Raw genomic sequence first — 24138 nt, 5'->3', positions numbered from 1 at the left:
AATCACAAAGGAGGAAAGTAACATTGAGTGAACACCCACTGGATAGTTCCAGCAATTTCCAGCTGGGTGACTTTGGAGAAGGCTGTTGATTCTCTGAAACTCAGTTTTTCCATGTCAGGTGATGTCAGGAGGATCACCTAAGATAAAGCATACACGGCACCCAGCCCCATGTCTGGTACGTAACAGATGTTCAGTGAATTGTCTTCATCATTCTACACAGACATAACATTGACGTAATTGCATGTTGTTAATTTTACTCTCAGGGAGGTAAAAAAAAAAAAAAACTTAATTACCTTCCGGTATTGTCTCCTGTGGTGCTTAAATCCACTCACAACACCTACGCATCTACCAGCATCTTCCCCGTTCCCTTCCTCAACTGGCCTTCTTTTTAGAAAGCTTTTGTTTTTTGTTTTTTGTTTTTAGCTCAAAGGTCTGAGTTCTCACTCACCTGTGACTACTAGATGGAGTAATATTCTTTCCAGGCCCAAATTGCCATGGCTCAAGCTGGTCCTGGGTGGAATGCTGAAAATTAGCTACCTCTAAATCTCCCTCCACTACTTCCAGCATGCCCTGGGTGTGGCTCCGGAAGTGCCCAGCTCCCCATGTTTCTGTGCTTCCTCACTCCAGCCTCTACCACCAGTGACCCTACTCAGTGGCCGCTTCCATGGTGGTCACTGCAGCCACCACCACTCTGCCTTCAGGACTGAGGACATCACCCTCCCCTGGGTTGTACTTTTTCATGCGTGAGCGAGCTGGTTGGTCCCTTAATTCACCAACACAGTGGAGACCAGGCTGTAATGATTAACGAGACTCCCCTGGAAGCTCAGGGCTATTGGAAGGTTGAAGAACAAAGAGAATAACTTATCATTGCTACAATTAGAGGAGGCTCTGCTTAGATTTCTGGCTGAAATACCAGGCTCCATTTGGGGATTGCAGAAGCATCCATGCCTGCCTTGCTCCAGGGCTACCTCCACATCAGAGGGCCCAGCTGCTCTACCCAGAGTCCAGGTCTAAAAACCAGAAGGCACAGCAAGAGAAGAAGGCTTTCTCACTTCTTGTGATCTAAGGCTCACCTCCCCAGATTTCATTGCCTGTCCAGGATCAATTGTTCCAGTGTGCTGGACAAGGGGAACATCCAGGCCCTTCCAAGGTGTGCTTGACCTCCATGACTAGGTCAGATCCCCGTTAGGAGTCTCAGATGTCCACGTGTCTGCACTTCATGTGATTCTCACAGTTGCAGTGAACACTGATCCATGTGGTTATTTTACTAATGTGCCTTTCCCTGCCAGTATTTTTGGAACAGTCCAAGTTTGGTACCACTGGGACCCCAGCATCAAGTACAATGCTTAACTTTCTATAACCACTTGATAGACCATGGATTACAAGCCAAGCACAGTAGTATGCACCTGTAATCCCAGCTACTTGGGAGGCTGTGGCAGGATTACTTGAGCCCAGGAGTTCGAGATCAGCTTGGGCAACATAGTGAAACCCCATCTCTCAAAAAGGAAAAAAAGATAGTGGTTTATTTAATTAACAAATTTATTAACTAATATGTAGGAAAACAGGGCCGGGCACAGGGGCACACACCTGTAATCCCAGTACTTTGGGAGACCAAAGGAGGATCTCTTGAGCCCAGGAGTTCAAGACCAGCCTAGGCAACATAGTAAGACCCTGTCTCTACAAAAAAATAAAAATTAAAAATAAAAAAAGATTAGCCAGGTGTGGTGGTGCATGACAGAGCAGGACCATCGCCGTCTTGGACAAACATCAACATTCTATGTTCCCGTTAATTAAAAAACTGCCTAAATCCAGCCCCAGAACATCATCTCCAGGACATCAGGACATTTCCCTATGCTGGGAAACCAACTCCCAGGATAACCAGGAACATTCCAACCCTAAGATAAAACCCTTTCCAACCAGAAACATGCCAACCCCAAGATAGGCTCCCCTCTGACCAGAGACATTCTAACCCTACAGTGAACTTTCCCTCACATAGAAACATTCCAAACCTACAATGATCTTCCCACTTCCTAAACTCTTAAATATCCTTAGTCCGTTAGAACACTCATGACCAAAATCAACCGGAAGCTCCTCTCAGGTTTATTCTCTAAATAAACCTGTCTTTGACGGTTGAGCCCCTTTTTGTGTTTCTTTCCTCTTTCTTTAACACTTAGAGTGTGTGCCTATAGTCCCAGCTACTCAGGAGGCTGAGGCGGGAGGATCATTTGAGCCTAGGAGTTCAAGTCTGCAGTGAGCTATGATCAAAAAAAGTACAAGTAAAAAATAAAAATATAAAACATGACCACTCTTCTCAAAAAAATAAAAATAAAAAACATGACCACTCTTCTCAAAAAAATGTTGTGGCCACCAAAGGTTAATGCACACCAGGATTGTGTTGCTGTGAAGTTGAGAAATACACTGAACCAGTTCCAGACCTCTCTGGACTGACTTCCATGAACTAGATTTCACTAAATGTGGAATATATATATATATATACACACACACACACACACACACTCATATATAATACATATTTTATATATATTATACATATATATGTAACAAAAGCATACTTCATTTTTTCATAAGTTCATTAAATGGTTGTACCACCTCTGGACAGTCCTTGGTCTCAGCAAATCTTTTTGCTAAGATTAAAAGTAGCTGAAGACCAGGTGCAGTGGCTCACACTTGTAATATCAGCACTTTGGGAGGCCAAGGCAGGTGGATCACCTGAGGTCAGGAGTTCGAGACCACCCTGACCAACGTGGCAAAACCCCATCTCTACTAAAAACACAAAAATTAGCCAGGCATGGTGGCAGGTGCCTGTAGTCCCAGCTACTCAGGAGGTTGAGATACAAGAATTACTTGTACCCAGTGACGGAGGTTGCAGTGAGCCAAGATCGCACCACGGCACTCCAGCCTGGACAACAGAGAGAGACCCTGTCTCAAACAATAAATAAATAAATAAAAGTGGCTGAAGAGAGCATGCATGTATTCCTTCCACAAGCTGTTTCTCAGCTCAAGAAATTTTTAAGAAACTGATTGGTGCTGGAGAAACAGGAATCCTGGGCTGTGTGTGGTAGGACTGGCTTGTCCTTTGTTGTTTGTGTCACTCTCGAAGACAGCATCCCTCTCCCCACCCAGGAGTGACGGGACAGCTGGCAGGACACAGAGAGGCCCTAGTGCTGCCCTCCTGCCTCATGGACAATGAAATGTTTTGCTTATGTGCATCCACCAGAAAGTGCTCTGAAGGTGGTTGGGATCTGAGACAACCAGGACATAGGAGGAGCAGGAGGAGCAGGGGAGCTCCCAGTGCTGCCTGCCCTATTATTCTCTTTCCTGGGTGGCTTAAAGTCTCATTTTGGGGTAAGAGAAACTAATTTAAGACATGAGTAGGGAGGGTCTTAGTTCCTGCAATGATCTCCTCAAACCATCAGGAAGTCCCATGGTTGGACCTGGCCCCTCCTGAAGAGCCCTGACCCTTGGCACTCAAGACATAGGAGAAGAAGGAAGCCGTCATGAAAGTGCAATGTGGAAGGACAAGGACCAGGGCTCTGGCTCCAGCTCATCAAAGAAAGGGATATTAAACACAGCTTCTCCTGCCATCTCTGTTTTGGCCAACGTGCCCAAATTGACCACAACAGCTGTTCTGTGTTTACACACTCTGAAGTCAAAATCACTAGCCACGTCCTCAGGCTACGTGCTCTCCATAGTTCCCGGGAGGTGAGCAGTTTTAATACTGTGTGGACAGAAAGCGAAACTAGACTCAGAGTCTAAGCCAGTGACCCAAGGTCACACAGTCACTAAGCGAAGGTTCTGGATTCCCTTCAAGTCAATTTGACCCAAAAGTCAGTTCTTTGGGCTAGGCCACTGGAATGTTCTCTGATGAGACTTGCATGGGCAGTCTCACCCACTGCCTTGCTTGATGTCCCAGGATAGCTCCTGTCTGCCCACTGCAGATTTCGCAGGCTCAGGCCTTGGAGCAGCATCACTCAGTGCAAGCTTGAAGCTGTGGGCAGAAAGGTCAGGAGCTGCTCAGCCCCCCATTCTCTCACTTCCTGTGAAGAAATTGGTGCAACCAAAGATGGCGGATGCACCCCAGAAGCATCCTCCAGGGGGAGACCTGTGCTTCCCTGGGGCGGTGGAGGGAGGGAGGAAGTGTTCAGGGCAGCCACTTGTCAGGGTGACAGTTATGCTGAGAGCACCTGGAGAATCTTCCTGGCTTGCAGTTACCTTCTCACTAGGTCCTCATGTGGTGGAGAGAGCGCGAGCTCTGGTCTCTTCCTTTTCTTTTTTTTTTTTTTTTTTCCTGAGATAGAGTCTCATTCTGTCACCCAGGCTGGAGTACAATGGCATGATCCTGGCTCACTGCAACCTCTGCCTCCCGGGTTAAAGCAATTCTCATACCGTAGCCTCCCGAGTAGCTGGGATTACTGGCACCTGCCTCCACACCTGGCTAATTTTTGTATTTTTAGTAGAGATGGGGTTTCACTATGTTGCCCAGGCTGGTCTTGAACTCCTGACCTCAGGTGATCCTCCCGCCTTGGCCTCCCAAAGTTCTGGGATTACAGGCATGAGCCACTGTGCCCGGTCTGGACTCTTCCTTTTCACATAAGAACACTAATTCCATCCTAGAGGCTCTACCCTCACAACCTAATTACCTCCCAGTGACCCCACCTCCAATACCCTCCCACAGGTGGGTTAGAGTTCAACATATGAATTTGGGGTGTGAGAGGAACACAAGCATTCAGTCCATAGCAGAGCCCAATTATGTCTTTAATAGAATTCATACTAAGCTGCATTTCCAAATAAATTTTCCTATGCTTTTAACTCCATTAAAATAAAGATTCATGAACACACAACAGTAAAATCAGTAAGCCAAACTCCACTCCTGCTGGCTAAATAATATTCCTCCATAAGAATTTGTTGTTGTTGGGACAATTTCTTGGATTTATTGCCTTTCCCGCCTGCTTCTGGCCAGCAGCAACCCCACAAGGCCTGCAGCAGCCAGCACGCCTGCTGCCACACTTGCTGTCGTGACTGCATCAGTGACCTGCAGCGGAAGAGAAGGCAGAGCACACTCAGCATCAGGGCAGGACCACGATACATACACCAGGAAACTACGGCTCCAGAAAGACTCATCTGGCCCAGTCCTCTTCATCTGAATCACAGAGGGAACAAATATTGGCTGGGAGAGGGGATGCCAAGAGGTCAGGCCACCCAGGAAAGAGGAGTGGAGATGTCTGGTGGGCACAGAATGAATGGAAGAACAAAGCCATAGGTGTGATATACACAGAGTCAAAGAAGGAAAACCAGATACACCCTGTGGGTATTAAAAGCATAACAGGCCGGGCGCCGTGGCTCACACCTGCAATCCAAACCTCTTGGGAGGCCGAGATGGGCCGATCGCTTGAGCCCAGGAGTTCCAGACCAGCCTAGGCAACATGGTGAGACCCCATCTCTACAAAAAATACAAAAAAAAAATAAAAAAGCTGAGAGTGGTGGTGCACACCTGTAGTCCCAGTTACTCAGGAGGCTGAGGCAGGAAGATCACTTGAACCCGGGAGACGGAGGTTGCAGTGAACCAAGATTACACCACTGCATTCCAGCTTGGGTGACAGAGTGAGTCCCTGTCTTAAAAAATAATAATAATAATAATTTAAATAATAATTTAAATAATTTAAATAATTTTTAAATTTAATTTTTATTTTAAAATTTTGAAATAATTTTAATTTTAAATGATTTAATAATTTAAATAATAATATTTAATTATTTAATTTAATTTAAATAATAATAATTTATTATGCAAAAAGCATAATAAAGCCCCAGAGTGTGGCTGTGGCAAGGACAGAGGGGCAGTGCCCAGATGTTCTAGGTCAGGGCTGGCCGACTGGGGCCCTTGAGGCAGATGTAAAATTGGGAAATCACCCCTGGGAACTCTCACTACCCAAGGCTTGAGGGCAGGGACCTCGCCTGGATTGGTCTCATTGTCCCAGGTGCTGATCCCACTGCCAGGCACAGAGTCGACACTCATAATTCATCTGCTGAATGAATGCTGGACTGTGAGGAGCACGGAGGGTGTGCTTTAATAAATAAGATTGCCTCACTTATGTGCTGACAGGAAATGGTTCTGCAGAAGGAAGAGGATACGCTGAAAAAACCGAAGAGATGTGAGGCTGACCCCTGAGGGTCGGTGTGCTTGGCACAGCTTTTGGGAGCTAGCCAAGACAGCCTGCTGCGATCCTGTGGGTCCGCCCCTGCCTGCACCACTGTCTCTGAGAGACCAGCACTGGAGCGACTGGGGGAAACAACACAGGGTGGGGGGTAGGGGTGAAGACTGTGAGAATGGCTGCTTTCTAGATATCAGCACTGTGCTGGGAACTCTCCAGGTCCAGTATTTTTTTAATCTGCCTGACAACCCTAGGAGGTAGTGATTCTAATTCCCACTTTCCAGAGGAGACTGAGGATGGACAGAGTAAAGAACTCACGCAAAGGCCGGGCGCAGTGGCTCACGCCTGCAATCCCAGCACTTTGGGAAGCTGAGGTGAGCAGATCATCTGAGGTCAAGAGTTCGAGACCAGCCTGGTCAACATGGTGAGACCCCCCCCCATCTCTTCTAAAAAAAAAAACAAAAATTAGCCAGGCATGGTGCCTATAATCCCAGCTACCTGGGAGGCTGAGGCAGGAGAATTGCTTGAACCCAGGAGGCAGAGGTTACAGTGAGCCAAGATCACGCCACTGCACTCCAGCCTTGGTGACAGAGTGAGACTACATCTCAAAAAAAAAAAAAAAAAAAAAAAAAAAGAACTCACGCAAAGCCACACAGCTGACAAGTGAGTGATAAGGCTTAGATCTGCCTGACTTCCCAACAGAGGCACTTAAGCCCTTCACAGACAGGGAAGTAAATATTTAAACCAGCAACCAAACAGCAGATTTCTGTGGAGTATCAATGAATTTAAAACATGTGAGTGACTGGGGAAAAGAAAGGGGAAAAAAGAACCATTTTATTCAAATACACTTAGAATCATTTCCAAGTGTCAAAGATAAACAAAGCCAGACATAACTTAAAACAGCAAAAACAGATTTGATTCAGTCTCTACTGACAGCAGGGAAAGAGCTGAGCTCCATTCCAGTTTGTGCAGAGGTGACTGACATTTTAAAAGGAGATGGAGGAGTAGGGAGACGGGTAAGCGAGGGCTCAGTAGAGTCAGGGAGATGAAATATTACAAAGGATTAGTCCCTGAATACACCATGAGGCCAGCTGTGTCTGCTAGCTGGCAATTATCAAAGTTAGGATTCTACCCTCCCACAGAGATGGGGCAAAGGCTCTGTCCTTCCTGATGATTATATTTCAAAGGACTGGCTCTCAGGTCCTTGAGAAAGACGCTTCAGAGTTGTAAGAGATATACAGTCAGCCCTCCATATCCATGGATTCCACATTCATGGATCCAATCAATTGTGGATTGAAAACATCTAGAAAGAAATTTTTTTAAAGAACAATAAAAAATAATACACATTTTAAAAATACAGTATAACTATTTACATAGCATTTAGCACTGAGTATTATGAGTAATTATGAGTGGCTCATGCCTGTAATCCTAAGCAGTTTGAGAGGCCAAGGCAGGTGGATCACTTGAGCCCAGGAGTTTGAGACCAGTCTGGGCAATGTGGTGAAACCCCATTGCTACGAAAAAGAAATACAAAAATTAGCCGGGTGTGGTGGCGTGTGCCTGCAGTCCCATCTACTCAGGAGGCTGAGGTGGGAGGATCCCCTGAGCCCAGGAAGGTCGAGGCTGCAATGAGCTGAGGTCACATTTCAGTGGAGCACCTCTGCACTCCAGCCTGGGTGACAGAGTGAGATGCTGTCTCTAAAATAAAATAAGTACATGAGAAGATGTGCACAGGTTATATGCAAATATCACACCATTTTATACAAGGGACTTGAGCATGCATGGATTTTGGTGTCCTCAGGGGATCCTGGAATCAATCCCTCCCCCACCCATGGATACCAAGAGATGACTGTATCTATGTTTCAAAGGGACAGAGGAAGGATTCATAATTACAAGTCCTTTTTAATAAACACTCTAAGAGGCCGGGCGCGGTGGCTCAAGCCTGTAATCCCAGCACTTTGGGAGGCCGAGACGGGCGGATCACGAGGTCAGGAGATCGAGACCATCCTGGCTAACACAGTGAAACCCCGTCTCTACTAAAAAATACAAAAAACTAGCCGGGCGAGGTGGTGGGCGCCTGTAGTCCCAGCTACTCGGGAGGCTGAGGCAGGAGAATGGCGTGAACCCGGGAGGCGGAGCTTGCAGTGAGCTGAGATCCGGCCACTACACTCCAGCCTGGGCGACAGAGTAAGACTCCGTCTCAAAAAAATAAAAAATAAAAAAAAAAAAAATAAAAATAAACACTCTAAGAAAGGGCCAGCGTCTCTGTCCGGTGTTGGTTAGAACAAACGGTAAATTCTCCTGGCAGCAGACGGCTTTCTTAGGCAGGCATTTATCGTGGGCCTGGGGTCATCCTACGGACACAGCCTTATTTTGCTAGAAGCAGTGCTAGAGCTTGGTCATCTATTAGAGCAGGGGCTGGATGGCGTTGTGTGCCAAGAGTCCTGCAGTTCTCACAAGTCCACTTTCTTACAGAGCGAGAGCTAGAGACAGACAGAGGAGGGTCCTTCCAGACACGCAGAGTCAGATGAGAAGGAAGGAGGGAGAAGAAGAAAGAAAGGTAAGTTAATGGGTGACCTGTAGCAGATGAAGTTCAACAAGAGAGGCTCAAGGACAAGGGACAAACTAAATCAGAGAAAACTGCCTCCTCTGAGTCTTCCCCGTCGGCTTGAGTTCTGACCCCTCAGAAGCACAGCAGAGGGCCAACCACTTCCTAAAACTGGGGTCTTCCAGATTGATTTCGTGGCTTCCGCACGGCCTATAGAAGAGCTTTTAGATGCATGATAAGGCAGCCCATCCCCAATCCCTTTCCGACATCCCTCCCATCCAAAGATAGGTCCACCCTCCTCAGCTCAACCGAGGGGAGACCCCGTCAGCAGGGTTCCCACTGAGTTCCAGAGCATGTCCCACCATGCCCCAGTGCCCAGCATGGCCTGGCACGCTCTCAGTTAATAGCCTGGCCTCTCTCCTGGGGCACTTGTTTCCAGAAGGTGTGGATTTTCCTTGCCCATCTCCCCTTTTTATCACCTCTCCTTCTCCTAAGAGCTAAATCCTTCCGCGCCCTGAATCTATGGTGCACAGGCTAAGGTGTAGACACTCCTAGACACCAGTAAGGGAGGATTCAAGAATGCATTGCTCCTAAACAGGGAGGGCTTCAGAAAGGAATGTGCAACCACGTCGAGGCTCCTGCCTCATCTGTCTGCTGCTTTAGAATGAGAATTCTAAAGTGAGATGGTTGTCATGGAACTGTGCATTAATACATTTATTTGAATTGAAAAATTGTCAGTTTTTTTCTGAATGTCAAAATAAGCCTGATTAGGCTGATTGGTTTGAAAATAACACCTGGCTTGACTGTTTACACGGAAGACGTTTTTTCCTAACTGAATGAGCTAAATGTGCAACTCCAAGATTGTGAAGAAAATACGTACACAAATATGTAATATGCAATATACCAAAATCCATCCTTTCCTTTACAAATGTTTTACATTTATGATTTTTTTAAGTGTTTGATGTCATCTAAGAATGTATGAAAGAATATGTGCTTTTTTAAGTTGTCTTGGACTGGGTGTGGTGGCTCACTCATGTAATCCCAAGGGAGGCCGAGTCAAGCAGATTGCTTGAGCCCAGGAGTTCGAGACCAGCCTGGACGACATGGCAAAACCTCATCTCTACAGAAAAATACAAAAATTAGCCAGGCATGGTGGCACATTCCTGTCGTCCCAGCCACTCAGGAGACTGAGGTGGGAGGATTGCTTGAGCCCGGGAGGTCGAGGCTGCAGTGAGCCATGATCGAACTCCACGTGATGTACTGCAGCTTGGGTGACAGAGTGAGACCCTGTATTTAAAAAAAAAAAAAAGTTTGTGAGACCCTGTATCCAAAAGTTGGCCAACTATGGCCCGTGGATCAAATCCAACCTGTGAACTATTTTTGTAAAAAATAAATAATACACTTATTGGAAGACACCCTTGCCTGTTCGTTTATATGTTGTCTGTGGCTGCTTTTGTGCTGCAAAGCTACGGCACCAGGGTAATAAGACAGACACCACCTGGCCCACAAAATCTAAGATATTTACTATCTGGCCCTTTACAGAAAAAAATTGCCCAATATGACCTGGGCTTTTCCCCTTCCTGGCTCACGCTGTTCCCTCTGCCTATAGCCCTTATTGCTCCCCTTCCCTGGTAATCTCCAGCTCATTTTCTTTCAGATTAATCAACATAATTAAATCAGGCTGGGCTCGGCTGTTACCTCTTCTACAAAGCCTTCCTTGATCTGGGCCCTTGGAGAGAACACATGTAGGTTTAACTCCCCCTCTTCACCGTGGCTGACATGGACTAGAGACTCAATAACTAGGAGTTCAATGAATTTGGACAAGTTACTTAAGCATGGTGAGCCTCGGTTTCCCCATCTGTAAAGTGGGAATCATAAAGCCTGCCTCTAGGGCTGTGGAGGGCTGTTTCAGGCTGTGACTCCCTTCTGTGGCCACCCCCCCCAACCCACTGCACTGGTCTACATTGCCAACTTGCATATCCCCCCACCCTTGTCCCCACCCCAAATGTGACACCCTCAAGGGCAGGGGTTTCATATCTGCTATTTTGTCTTGCTCATGTCTATTTCTATCCCGCCCTGGCCCCAGCAGGGACCCAGCCTCTGGCAGCTGAGGGAGTGGCCTGGCTCCTGGGAAGGGGACACAGTCTGAAGATGCACCTGGTCACTGCGGGAGACCCCATAGCGCAGATGGTTCACGAAGTGCTCGCAGTTGTCACTGGTCAGCGAATAAGGCAACTCCTGCCCCACCAACTCCTCTGCCCGCTTGACAATTTTGTTGCAAGGCAGTGGCCTGTATTTGTCATCGTGTTTGTTATTGACCCTGTAGTTGTCGCTCCCAGCCACGGCAGACAGCAGTTCCTTCTTCACTATGGCTTTGTTGGTCAGGGCAGACAGGACACTGGCCGCACCAGCTCCAGCAATTTCACCTGTGCAAACAGTGAGTTCAGTCCTGGGCAGGGCCTGGGGGGCTCAGGGCTGGCTCCAACTTCAGTGGAGCCAGCAGTGCTCCGAGCCAGCTCGGTGCCCCGAGCACCATCGAGAAGGAGGAGCTGTGGAAGGACCTGTCCATCCTGCCTGGCCTTAAACTTGAAAACAGGGAAGACCCAAGCCTGGGTGACTTGGGAGAAGTCACCATGGGTCCCTAGGCTCTGGTTTCCTCATTTCTAAAGTAAATAACCTGAGCTCTAAAGGACCATGTGAGTTTAGATATACCTGAAAGAGTCAACAGTCAAAGCAGAGTGGTACAGGGCAAACAGAGGAGGCAAAAGAGCCCCAGGCCATAGTCCCAACTGCCTCTCACTAGCTTGTGGCTTAGAAAAAGTCACTCCAGGCCGGGTGCCTTTAATCTCAGTACTTTGGAAGGCCAAAGCCAGAGGAACACTTGAGGCCAGGAGTTGGAGACCAGCCTGCACCATGTACTAAAACTCCTGTCTCTAAAAATAAAAATTCAAAAATTAGCTGGTCATGGCAGCACATACCTGTAATTCTAGCTACTCCAGAGGCGAGGCTGGAGGATTGCTTTAGCGCAGAAATTACAGGCTGCAGTGAGCTGTGATTGTGCCATTACGCTGCAGCCTGGGCAGCAGAGTGACATCTTATCTCCAAAAAGGCAGAGAAAAGAAAATGTCACTCCATTGCCCTGAGGCGGTGCTGTGGGAGCTCCAGTAGGTGAGGGTGGCATTTTGAAACAATAGGAAAGGAAACAGCTGAACAAGACAGAAGCCTGTCCCGGGAATCCAGGGCCCCCAGGTTCTGGCCCTGGCTCTCTTACTGTGTGTCTTCAGAAAAAGCCCTTCTCATCTTGGGACCCTGGTGTCATCATTTTCAAATTAATTGAGGAACTAGGCCAGGGGATGTCCATGCCCTCCAGCTTTAAATTCTCCAATTGGCCTCTAAAGGGAACCCCAGCCTCCTGGGAAGCTGAAATGAAACAGAGGCAAAGTGACAGCACCCAGAACCCTCAGGGAGGGCCCGATGGACCCAGGGGTCTACAATGGACCCTGCTAGAAGCAGCCCAGCTTAAAGAAAGCCTGTTGTAATGTCAGTTTCTGAACAGCCAGTTTATCTAACGACTAGCTTCTAAACTTAGGTGTGTATTCACACTTTCCTTTACTGATTTTTCTTTTCTTTTCAAAATGACATTTAAACAAATGTCTTGGTCCCAGCTCACTCCAGCTACAGGAGCAGGAATGGGGGCCAGAAAGACCCTCTGCCAAGGAGAGAAACAGACGAGTCAGACCCAGTCTTGCCTGGATGGACTGCAGATCCTAAAAAGAAGGGGAGCTGGAGGAAACAAGATTAATACAGGTATAAAAATATGTCAACAATAATTTATTCATTTTCATGAGAAAAATACACTGTCTCCTCCATCTCTATCCCTTTATATCCCCTAACCCGATGTCTTGCCTTCTTGGCTTCTAAGATTCTGTTTTCTGCTCCATAGTTTTCCTATCTCTGCCCCTAGTCTTCCAACATCTCACCCCCTATTTCCACCTGTCAGTCTCCCCCATGCCCCTCTCTTCCCCCTCTTCCTCTCACTCTCCTATTCCTGCCCCTCAGTCTCTCAGTTCTGGGATGCGGTTCTTCCTTCTCCCCAATAGATAGCACCCTTTCCTGTATTGCTGGTGAGGTACTTTGGACAATAGTTTGCCAGTTTCTTATTAAACTAAATATTCACTTACCATATGACCCTACAATCCCACTCCTAGGTATATATCCAGAAGAAATAAAAATCTGTGTTCACACTTACAAAAAAAAACATGCATGGGAACATTTATAGTGGTTCTAATGATTATTGTCAAAAACTGAAAATCACCCAAATGTCTTTCAGCTGGTGAGTGAATAAATAAATGGTGGTATATCCATACAATGGAATACTATTCAGCAATAAAAAGGAACAAAGTACTAACACATGCTACAACATACATCAATCTTAAATGCATTAAGTTAAAGTAACTGGACACAAAAGGCTACATTCTGTATGGTTTCAGTTATATGACATTCTGGAAAAAGCAAAACCACAGGGACAGAGAAAAGATCATAGCTTGCCAGGAACTGGAGATGTGAGCGTATATATGGGGTTGACAACAAAGGGGCATGGGAGAATTTTCACGGGATGAGGTGTAGTGTTACCCAGTTTTCCCCCACTTTCTTTCTTTGTCCTGACTAACACAGAATGCCTTGACACTCTGTGACCCGACTAGCTGCATGTTGCCCTCTGCAGGCTTGAACCCAAGCTGGAGCCTTTAACATTCATTCCCTGGCACGGATAAAGTTGTTTAGGTTGTTGCATGAAACACTGAAAGAGCAAATGTGTTGCTAAGCACGTAGAAACTAGCCCCAGCTTTGAACCAAATTCTTTAAACCCTCATGTGAACCTCATAACCCAACCCCCTTGTTCTGGACATTCCTGGGAAGAACATCTGTCTTGCTGTCCAATTAGAGGACCCTTCAGGCCTCTGCATATAAGTTCGCCTAATAAATGCTTTGGACTGATCAGCCTGGCATTTAGTGCTTCTTTCTTTGGAATCCAAACTGGCCCCATCTCAGGATTTTTGGGGTCAGTCCCCTGAAGAAACTCCCCTGACACCACTTTTGGGGCCACTCCAACCATGGGTTCAGCTGAACAGAGAAAATTAGGGAATTATTTTATAACTAGATTATGGTGATGGTTACATAGTCATATGCATTTGTCAAAACTCATAGAATTGCATACTAAAAAGGATAAATTTTACTATTTGTAAATAATTCTTAAATAAGTCTGATTTTTTAAAAACTAAACACATGCACACACTTAAAGAGAAACTAAAATGGAGGCCATAGTTTGAATAGTCCTAGACCACTCATTACCATGTAACGAAAAACTTAAAATTCTTCTGATTTCCCCAAAATGCTAGCTGTAACCATAAATAAAACTTAAGCTATCCTCATGTCAACATTGTGGACTTATGCTCTGCTTTCTTTAGCAGCCCAATAGACAGAAAAAGTCAATATTTTTTAAATTTTACTTGGAGAAGTCAACAGTACACTTGGATAGTATTATTGAGGCTCCATTATACTTTTCACAAGTTTTACATAAAAATTTAAAACCCCTGAAATTTCCCAGAAATGCAGTATGTTTCCCAGAAATGCAGTATGTTTCCCAGAAATGCAGATTTGTTTCTGTGTTCCTCATCTAAAGAGGACTCAGAAATTTACTCAACATATCTCTTATAACAACTAGCTTATAAGGGGTATAAGACCTCTCAAGATTAGCTTCAACTTTCATAAGAGATGGTTCATTATCTAGGTCATAATTTATCTAAAAAAGGAATATTTCTGTGCCCAGAAAGAATAAATAATATCCAAATTTTCCTTGACCTGTAACTGAAAGACAACTCAGAGGATTCCTCAGGCTTGCAGGATATTGCAAGTCCTGAAACCCAAATTATTCTTTATTGGCCTCTCCACTCTTTTTTTTTGTGTATGCCAGAAGGCTTGTGGAGAGTATTAACAGTAGACTGTTCAGAATAGTGACACACTGGGAACATGCCTGATATAGTTTGGCTGTGTCCCTACCCAAAATCTCATCTTGAATTGTAATCCCCACATGTCAAGGGCGGGACCAGGTAGAGGTAATGGGATCATAGGGGCGGTTTCCCTCATGCTGTTCTAATGATAGTAAGTGAATCTCATGAGATCTGATGGTTTGTTTTGTTTTGTTTTGTTTGAGACAAGAGTCTCGTTCTGTCACCCAGACTGGAGCGCAATGGTGCAATCTTGGCTACTGAAACCTCTGCCTCCCGGGTTCAAGTGATTCTCATGACTCAGCCTCCCAAGTAGCTGGGACTACAGGCATGTACCACCACACCCAGCTAAATTTTGAATTTTTTTTTAGTAGCGATGGGGTTTTGCCATGTTGGCCAGGCTGGTCCTGAACTCCTGACCTCAAGTGATTCACCCACCTCGGTCTCCCAAAGTGCTGAGATTATAGGCGTGAACCACTGTGCCCAGCCATTTCCACTCTATTAACTAACCAAAAATAGCGCTGAGGAACTTCTTCCATGGTAAATAAAACATGAGAAAACCTTTACTGAACTTAAACAGGCTTTACAGAATCCTTTCACACTAGGACTACCCAACTATTCTAAGCCCTCTACATGTTTGTCTGTGAATGCAGCAATCAGGCTTTTCTCACCCAAAAACGTGGAGGAAAAAGTAGACCTATAGCCTATTATAGCCTGTAATTGGACCTAGTAACCAGGGCATATCCAAATTGTTTAAAGTCACATGTCAATGTGACCTCACAGTTTCACCACTCAGATACAAATAAGTAAGTTTATGCAGCACTGCTACCTTAAAAGGATGTAAGTCTCTAGTCAATTACAACAGAAAACAATGTACTTCTTCATTTACATAACTTTGTAAACCGAGCTATAATTGCTGTGAGCCAAGCTTCTTGTCATTTTAGCTCAAAGTCTCTGGATTCAAGAACTGTTCTTTTGTATGTGCAACAAGCCTTTTAAACTTCTCTAGCTTGATTTGATTTCATTTATATACACATCTATATATAGATATAGATGTGCATATATACATATATAAGTATCAATATTTCTACAACTCTTGAAAAGAGTTGCATATATATCTACATATATAGATGTTCTGAGTTTCACTTCCCTGGTGACCCAGTCCAAGTCTGTATGTGTACGTATACATATCTTCCTATTAGTCATATTGATAATACGTGTTATGCACTGTATTCTCTCAAGAGTCTTAAATATTTGTCAGCAGTCACTGACTCATCATGACAATCTCTATAAGAATTAAGTCTGGGCTGGGCGTGGTGGTTCACGCCTGTAATCCCAACACTTTGGGAGGTTGAGGTGGGTGGATCACGAAGTCAAGAGATTGAGACTATCCTAGCCAAAATGGTGAAACCCCGTCTCTACTAAAAATACAAAAAATTAGCTAGGCATTGTGGCGGGCACCTGTAGTCACAGCTACTCGAGAGGCTGAGGCAGGAGAATCACTTGAACCCGGGAGGCAGAGGTTGCAGTGAGCTGAGATTGCGCCACTGCACTCTAGCCTGGTGACAGAGCGAGACTCCGTCTCAAAAAAAAAAAAAGAGTTAAATCTGTATGTGTACATATACACATAGAAAGTTGGGCTGGGTCACAGGGAAAGTGAAACTCAGAGCATCTGTATATGTAGATATATATACATCTATGTGTGTATATATAGATGTGTATAAAGTGTATATATACACCTGCTGTACAACTATTTTAATGGCTGCATAGCATTCCATTATACGCAGGTATATCTATTTTACTTGACCAATCCCCTGATGTCTTGCACTTGAGTAGTTTCCAGTATTTTGGAATTTTCTTTGATGCCACAATGCTTCAGATGGAAAGGGAGGTTGCTTTAGCCCCTGGCCAGGCCCTGCACCAGTGCTTTCCTGTACCTTCCTTCATTTCATCCCTCCATGAGGTGGGACATAGGGATTCTCATCCCTGCTCTGTAGAAGGTGCAGCTGAACTTAGTGATGTGAAGCCGCATGCTCAAGGCACACAGTCTGTAAGCAGAGGAGTCACAATTCCAAACTGGTTCTGTTGAGCTGGGAGGCCTACGCGCTCCTTCCATTGTACGATGCGCTCAGTTGTAAGCTATGTGAAGGAAGTAACTGCTTCTTACCCTGGCTTGTACCTCCAGAACAACAAATGCATAAGAGATCCCATGGAGGGATGCTCACCAAGCACAATGAGTTGGTCAGACTGAACCCCACTCTATAATGGAATAAAGGTCAATAGTCTCTCCACCAACTTACTGCAAAAGAAGAATAGCAGTTGTTACATCTAGCAGGAAAAGCACAATTCATTCAGCATTACGTATTGAGTGCCTACTCTGCTAGACCCTGAAGTGAGGACAAGCACATAATTGTGCATCTCTTCACATTCTTGATCTCAACCCTTGTGCTTAAAAAGAGAACCCATCCTTACTGGGGGGAGCCAGATGGACCACATAGCCATGTCCCACGTAGATGGCCCAGTGCTCATAGCCAAAGCGAGAAATCTCAATCAGGTCTCCAGGTCTCAGTGTTCGTCTTCGTCTAGCCTGCAACAGAAAAACCAGAAACAGGCAGAGGCAAGTCATCTGCAGGAAACATTCTAGGGCCTGACCTGCAAGAAGCCCCAGCCCAGCCTGCAGATTCCCTCTGCTCATCACCTGCGGGAAACAGGAGGGCAGGAGCACTGCTCACATGTGTAGGAAGCACCTTCATTTACTGGGGCTGCAGGACTGAAAAGATGCTCTTCAGGGGACAAGGAGGAGATGAAGAGAGTATCTTTAAGGGAGATTTTCATGAATGTGCAGCACAGGAGTGTGATAGAGTGATGTGCCCAGGCTGAATGTGAGTGCATTTTATGCACAGAGTATGTTTTTGTCAGCAAGTGACTGCATGATTCCCAAGGAAGCCTAAAATGCCTCTTTAAGGGCCACCTGCCATGAGCCTGAGCCCAAGTGATTCCTACGAGTTCTAGAGCTCTGACTTGCGACGCCCAACATGTCAGAGGCAGGCGGACACTTGACCCACGTTACACACCGCTCCTTTAGGTGAAAACTATCATTACCCCCACTTGACAATGAGCACATGGAGTCTCAGGAAGGTTAGTTAACTTGCCTAGTAAGTAGAAGAGCAGGAATGAAGGGTAGGGCTGAAAGTTTCCAACATTAATGCCTTTAACCATCCCAGAATGTCCTAGGCAAGCCCAGGGCAGCTGAAGTCTGAGCTCAGGCTAAAATTAAAGCAAGGGATGGCAGGGTGTGGTTGGAGTTGGTGGTAGGGCAGTGCCCCTCTGGAGGGTGCATGGGTGGGAGGAATGTTGCCCTGGCCACACCCAGAATGGCAGATGGCAGACAGCCCTTGCCACGAGAGTTCTGTTTCCGGTATGCTATGGTGCCAGCCAGCACCCCTCCTCCCCGTAACTCAGTTGAGCCAGGCCACAAAGGAATTGAACTGCTGCTGAGGGCAGCGAGAGTGCCAGTCAACTCAGAATCTGGTGGGGAGCTATAGTTAAAAGTAAAGCCTTTCATTTGAAGCAACTTGGATGGAATTGGAACTCAGGAATGGAAAACCAAACATCGTATGCTCTCACTCATGAGTGGGAGCTAAGCTATGAGGATGCAAAGGCATAATAATTATACAAGAGACTTTGGGGACTCAGGGAAAAGGGTGGGAGTGGGTGAGGAATAAAAGACTACACACTGGGGCTGGGTGTGGTGGCTCACGCCTGTAATCCCAGCACTTTGAGAGGCCAAAGTGGGCGGATTGCCTGAGGTCAGAAGTTCGAGACCAGCCTGGCCAACATGGTGAAACCCCATCTCTACTAAAAATACTAAAATTAGCTGGGTATAGTGGCAGGCATCTGTAGTCCCACCTACTTGGGAGGCTGAGGCACGAGAATTGCTTGAACCCAGAGATCGTGCCACTGCACTCCAGCCTGGGCGACAGAGTGAGACTCCATCTCAAAACAAACAAACAAACAAACAAAGACTACACATTGGATACAGAGTACACTGGTCAGATAATGGGTACACCAAAATCTCAGAAATCACCACTAAAGTACTCATTTCTGTAACCAAATACCACATATTCCCCCCAAAAAATCTTGAAATTAAAAAACAAAAGTAAAGCCTTTGACTAGAGGGGTCAAGAGTCAACTTGACCAAATAAGGGACAATTTGAGCATCAAAAAAAAAAATAATAATAATAACTGTACACAGACTGAAACACATCAAATACGTTAAAACCCATGTGTTCATAAGGACATTTTTTAAAAACAGTAGGCATCTTTGGAGGACAGAAAAGAATCACCATATTATTCCAATAGCTGGTAAATAAAGGAAAAGATTCAAGCATTTCCTAACTGAAATGTCCTCAGGGAATGCAATTCAAAACTACAACAAACCCCAAAGCTACAAACCAATATTTGTAAGGTAGCCATATATGTATGCAAAAACATAGAAAAATATTTGAAAGAATACACACCAGGCTGTACCGAGGGGAAAGGCTGTACAGATGGGAAAGATGGTCAAAGGGGACAATAGCTTTTATACTAATCATTTTTGGTTTTGGCTTTTGGCTTTTTTTGACACGTGATCTCACTTTGTCACCCAGGCTAGAATGCAGCGATACTATCACAGCTCACTGCAGGAAGCCTCAACCTTCCCAGCTCAAGCGATCCTCCCACCTCAGCCTCCCAAGTAGCTAGGACTATAAGCATGTACCATTATCCCTGGCTAATTTTAATATTTTCTGTAGAGATGGGATCTCACTATGCTGCCCAGGCTAGAGTTTTGGTTTTTCAAATAAGGTGAATGTGTTCACATATTCCTCCTGAAATTAAATACGTTCTTTCTTTTTTAAGTTGAAGCTTTAGAGTCAGACCCTCATAAGTTCAAATTCCCTCTCTGCCTTTTGGGCAGCCCCCTCTCTAATACTTACCAGAATATCATTCCCCCCCATCTGTGAAGTTGGCAGTATTATGCCTACTTCATAGGATTGCTTATTAACTACCTGGTGTGGATTAAATACGTGTTTAGCATGGTATCTGGACCCTGAGCACTCAGAAAATGTGGCTGCTATTGGGCCTGAAGGAAGAAGGAAACTGAGAAGGGATTGGAGGGAAGGAGGGAACGTAGAGGAACTGGCCCTGCCTGGAGGCAAGGGAGACAGAGCCCTTTCTGACAGCCCCCATCACCACCCACACAGATGGAGCCTTTCCCTGGACCCTCCCTCCCCAGCTCATCCCACCCACTGAGGATGGTGTGACGGAGGAGGTGGCCCGTGTGGTGAACCAAGGGCTGCTCTCCCTGAACCCACCATTCCTGCCTTCAGGAGGCTTAGCGGAGCCACTGGGAGTGTGGCCAGAGGAGGGCTTGGAAAAGCATAAACCCAAACTTTGGCCTCAGTAGAACCAGACCCCATGCAGCAGCTGAGGCTGGGGACCCTCTGGGCTCATAACCCAGTGCCATGGTTCCTTCCCACGGTGTCTGAGACAGCCAGACCCCCAGACCTCAGCGTGTGCCCATGTGCCCTCCATGCCAGAGCTGTAGACCAACAAGGAGAACACACATAGTCACCACTAACAGGGTGGTGGTTCCTCAGATCAAAGCTTTAAAACCCTTTCTGGGGACTTACCAAAGCCATCCTTCCTTCAAGATGATGTCTTGTGTGTTGCTGACTCTGTGTCCAGCCTTAAATTAGCTCTGAGTTTCGTTTTCCCCGTGACCCAGCCCATATACAACTATTTTAGAACATAGATCAAGGTTCATGTGAAATTTTCCGTCTTCAAACAGGGGCAGAGCACATATCAAGTAGGCAAGGGAGCATGAAAATCAGAGAGAAGAGGAATCAGAGCTCAGGATCTAGATTGAGAAGGACTTAGTGGCAGTGTGGTCAGGGGCACAGCTGACAATCACCAGGTTTCAGGTGGAACAAGCAAGAGCCAGTGGTTGTGGGGGCAAGGCAGGATGTAGAGACAGAGACCATGGGGGAAATTTTCAAAAAGGAGAGAGGAGCCCCAGAGAGACTGAGACTCATGCCTCCAAATTGGGAATGATGGTTGCTAGGAGAGGCGGACATTTCCACCAACCTCAAACCCCATGGCCCTAGACAAATCATGTCATTGGAGGCACATTCCTCTACCCTGGAAACAGAGTGAGGCTGCTAGGACCGCAGTTTGAAAACCACTCCCCTTTCTGCCTCTCACCCACAGTTCAGAAACACTCATTCCGCACCAAATGGAAACAAAACCCATTACTGGGTGTGTAGAGGTTGCTTCTTTGAGGCACCTGCATGCTTATGCTACCCAAGCTCCAAATAAGTATCTCTTCTGACTTCTGCAGATAGTTGTCCGGTCCTGAGCAAACTGGACAGGAAGGGGTGGGTGGGGCTGGGGGGAGCTGAGCATCCTCACTGTGGGGCATGGGGGCAAGGACCACTAAATTACTTTCTTCAGGCTATAAACAAACAAACAAAGAGCTTTACTGTGGGGATGCAGATGGACTGGAGCCAGAACTGGAAAATTCTTTGAGAGCCACAGCAGCTCTGCATGACCAGCTACTCCCTCAGCCCACGCGGTCTTGTCCCGTGGAGACGGCCTCTCTCAGCACCTCCACTCCATTCTCCTCTGGGTTGCAGTGGGACAATCTTCAAAGTATTCCTTCTAGAGGGAGACAGTGGGGTTGGCTTGGCTAACTATCTCCTGCCCCATTGTCCAGAGCCCTGTGGGCCGGTCCCACTGGGGCTTGCTCATCATCTTTTTTGGGGCGGACCTCCAGTCCGGCACTCTCAGTTCATCCTATGCCTGCCCTCCCCTTGCAACCACATCACACCCCTGTTTCCCTGGGCAGGAGGACTTCCACATGCGGTCCGCTGAAGGGATCTCAGGAGGGTGGGCACAGTGACCAACCAGACCGTGCAGGGTGGAGTTGGGAAGCAACATCACTGTACTCATGCTTGCGCTTGTGGCTTTTCACCGAATCCAAGCTGTTCACAGTGTCAGGAAATTATGTCCAGGAGCCATAGGAAAGGAGAGTCTGCAAATCAAGGGCCGGTGGACTGAGAATTCGCTGTCTCCCTACGGTTTATGATGAGCAGGAAAGGTGTCAAAGTTGTACCGACAGAGAACGGGGTAGGGCAGGTCACACCCGGCCAGATGGTGAGCTCTAGGCCTACAGAAGCTTGGAATACTTACATTTTTGCTCACATATACACTCTCTATATTTGTTTAATTGTATAAAAGGCTATAAAAGGAAAGATAAGCCTCCATTCTTCCCACCTCCAGCCTCCAGCAACCCAGCTCCCCTTTCTAGAGGCAATGTTATCTTTCTGTGTATATGCCAGGAGTATCTTGGGCTACATATAATTTTAATGGGTTTTGGCCGGGCGCAGTGGCTGATGCCTGTAATCCCAGCACTTTGGGAGGCCAAGGTGGGTGAATCACTTGAGATCAGAAGTTGGAGACCAGCCTGGCCAACATGGTGAAACCCCGTCTCTACTAAAAATACAAAAATTAGCCGGGCCGGCCGGGCGCGGTGGCTCACGCCTGTAATCCCAGCACTTTGGGAGGCCGAGGCGGGCGGATCACAAGGTCAGGAGATCGAGACCACGGTGAAACCCCGTCTCTACTAAAAATACAAAAAAATTAGCCGGGCGCGGTTGTGGGCGCCTGTAGTCCCAGCTACTCGGGAGGCTGAGGCAGGAGAATGGCGGGAACCCGGGAGGCGGAGCTTGCAGTGAGCTGAGATCGCGCCACTGCACTCCAGCCTGGGCGACAGAGCGAGACTCCGTCTCAAAAAAAAAAAAAAAAAAATTAGCCGGGCCTGGTGGCGTGTGCCTGTAGTCCCAGCTGCTTGGGAGGCTGAGGCACGAGAATCGCTTGAACCTGGAAGGCGGAGGTTGCAGTGACCCGAGATCATGCCACTGCCCTCCAGCCTGGGTGACAGAGTGAGACTATGTCTCAGAATAAATAAATAAATAAATAAATAAAGGGTTTTATTGAATCTTATATCCGTATAGAAGAATACTTGCAACATAAGTGTAAAACACTAGAAATAATAACAAAACACTCAGGTATCAGTAAACCTAGTTGAAGAAATAGGAAATAACCAGTTTCTTAAATAAGCCCTGTCCCACAAAAACCTGTCCACAGATGTCCACACAGTTCATAACAGTGGTGGGTAATTTGATGTGTCAATCTGACAGGGCCATGGGGTGCCCAGATGCTGCGTGATTTCTGGGCATGTCTGTGAGGTGCTTCCAGATGAGACCAGCATTTGAATTGGTGGAATGGGTAAAGCAGATGACCCTCCCTTACATGGGTGGGGAGCATCGATCTGTTGAGGGCTTGAATAGAACAAAGGCAGAGGAATAAGGAATTCATCCCGTTTTTGTCTGCCTCACTGCTTGTGTTGAGACAGCTCACCTCATCTTCTCCTGCCCTCAGACTGGGGTTTGCACTATCGGCTCCCCGGGTTCCCGGGTCTTTTGATGCAGACGGAATGATACCACTGGCTTTCCTGAGTCTCCGGGGTCCCTAGCCTGCAAACAGCAAATGGTGGGACTTCTCAGCCTCTGTGACTGCTGCATGAGCTAATTTTTTGTAAGAAATCTTGATGGACAGATAACCTCCTATTGGTTCTGGTTCTCTGAAGAACCCTGACTAATAACCCTGACTAATACTCAGCATTATTCATAATTGCCAAAAGGTGACACACCCAAATGTCCATCAACTGACGAATGGATAACGAAACGTGGTATAGTCGTATGATGTAATATGATTCAGCCATAAAAAGGAAGTACTGATACATGCTAAAATATGGAGGAAGCTTGGAAACATGATAAGTGAAGGAAGCTGGTCACAAAAGCCATATAGGATATGATTCCATTTCTATGAACTGTCAGGAATGGGAAAACACACAGAGACATAAAGTAAATTCATGATTGTAACGATTATTTAGGGATGGAAGGGCCAGGAGACTCAGGTTCAGTGTTTCCTTTTAGGTGATGAGAAGGTTTTAAAGTTGATTGTGGTATTAGTTTCATAACTCTGTGAATATGCTAAAGGGTATTGAATTATACAATTTAGTAAGTAAACTATATGGTATTGAGGCAGGACAGATAATCAAGGAGACGACCACATACTTGGGACATGGCAACCACCCTGTCAACAGCACAATGAGCCCTGTAACCGCGTTCACTGGGACACAGCAACCGCACCAACAGCACAACAAACCTCAGCACTCACGTTGTAATCAAGCTCATCCAAGCAGAACTACCTCCAGTGGGGACTTTCCCCTGTAAAGAGCATGTGCATTTGAACTTTGCTTGTCCTCAGAATGACCCTTTGCTCATTATAATAGTAAAAAACACACCCCTGG

The 24138-nt window shown here is 46.3% G+C and overlaps 1 protein-coding gene across 2 annotated transcripts; it reads right to left on the bottom strand.

The window, feature by feature from the left end:
• Positions 1-4755: 4755 nt before the first annotated feature.
• On the bottom strand, positions 4756-20463 carry HRASLS2 (HRAS like suppressor 2). Of its 2 annotated transcripts, XM_025357721.1 has the most exons (4): positions 20396-20463; positions 17196-17310; positions 10876-11144; positions 4756-5053 (listed from the first exon to the last, which is right to left on the bottom strand). In XM_025357721.1, the coding sequence occupies exons 1-4, from the start codon at positions 20402-20404 to the stop codon at positions 4952-4954; spliced, it is 495 nt and encodes a 164-aa protein (XP_025213506.1). In that variant the 5' UTR covers positions 20405-20463; the 3' UTR covers positions 4756-4951. The 2 variants fall into 2 exon arrangements, with proteins under 2 accessions (XP_025213506.1, XP_025213505.1); XM_025357720.1 differs by lacking the exon at positions 20396-20463 and having other exon boundaries at positions 17196-17359.
• Between the last annotated feature and the right edge of the window lie 3675 nt (positions 20464-24138).

This window comes from Theropithecus gelada, chromosome 14 (genome assembly GCF_003255815.1).
Source record: "Theropithecus gelada isolate Dixy chromosome 14, Tgel_1.0, whole genome shotgun sequence".
Taxonomy (NCBI): domain Eukaryota; kingdom Metazoa; phylum Chordata; class Mammalia; order Primates; family Cercopithecidae; genus Theropithecus; species Theropithecus gelada.
This window is presented reverse-complemented; position numbering and strand designations above follow the sequence as displayed.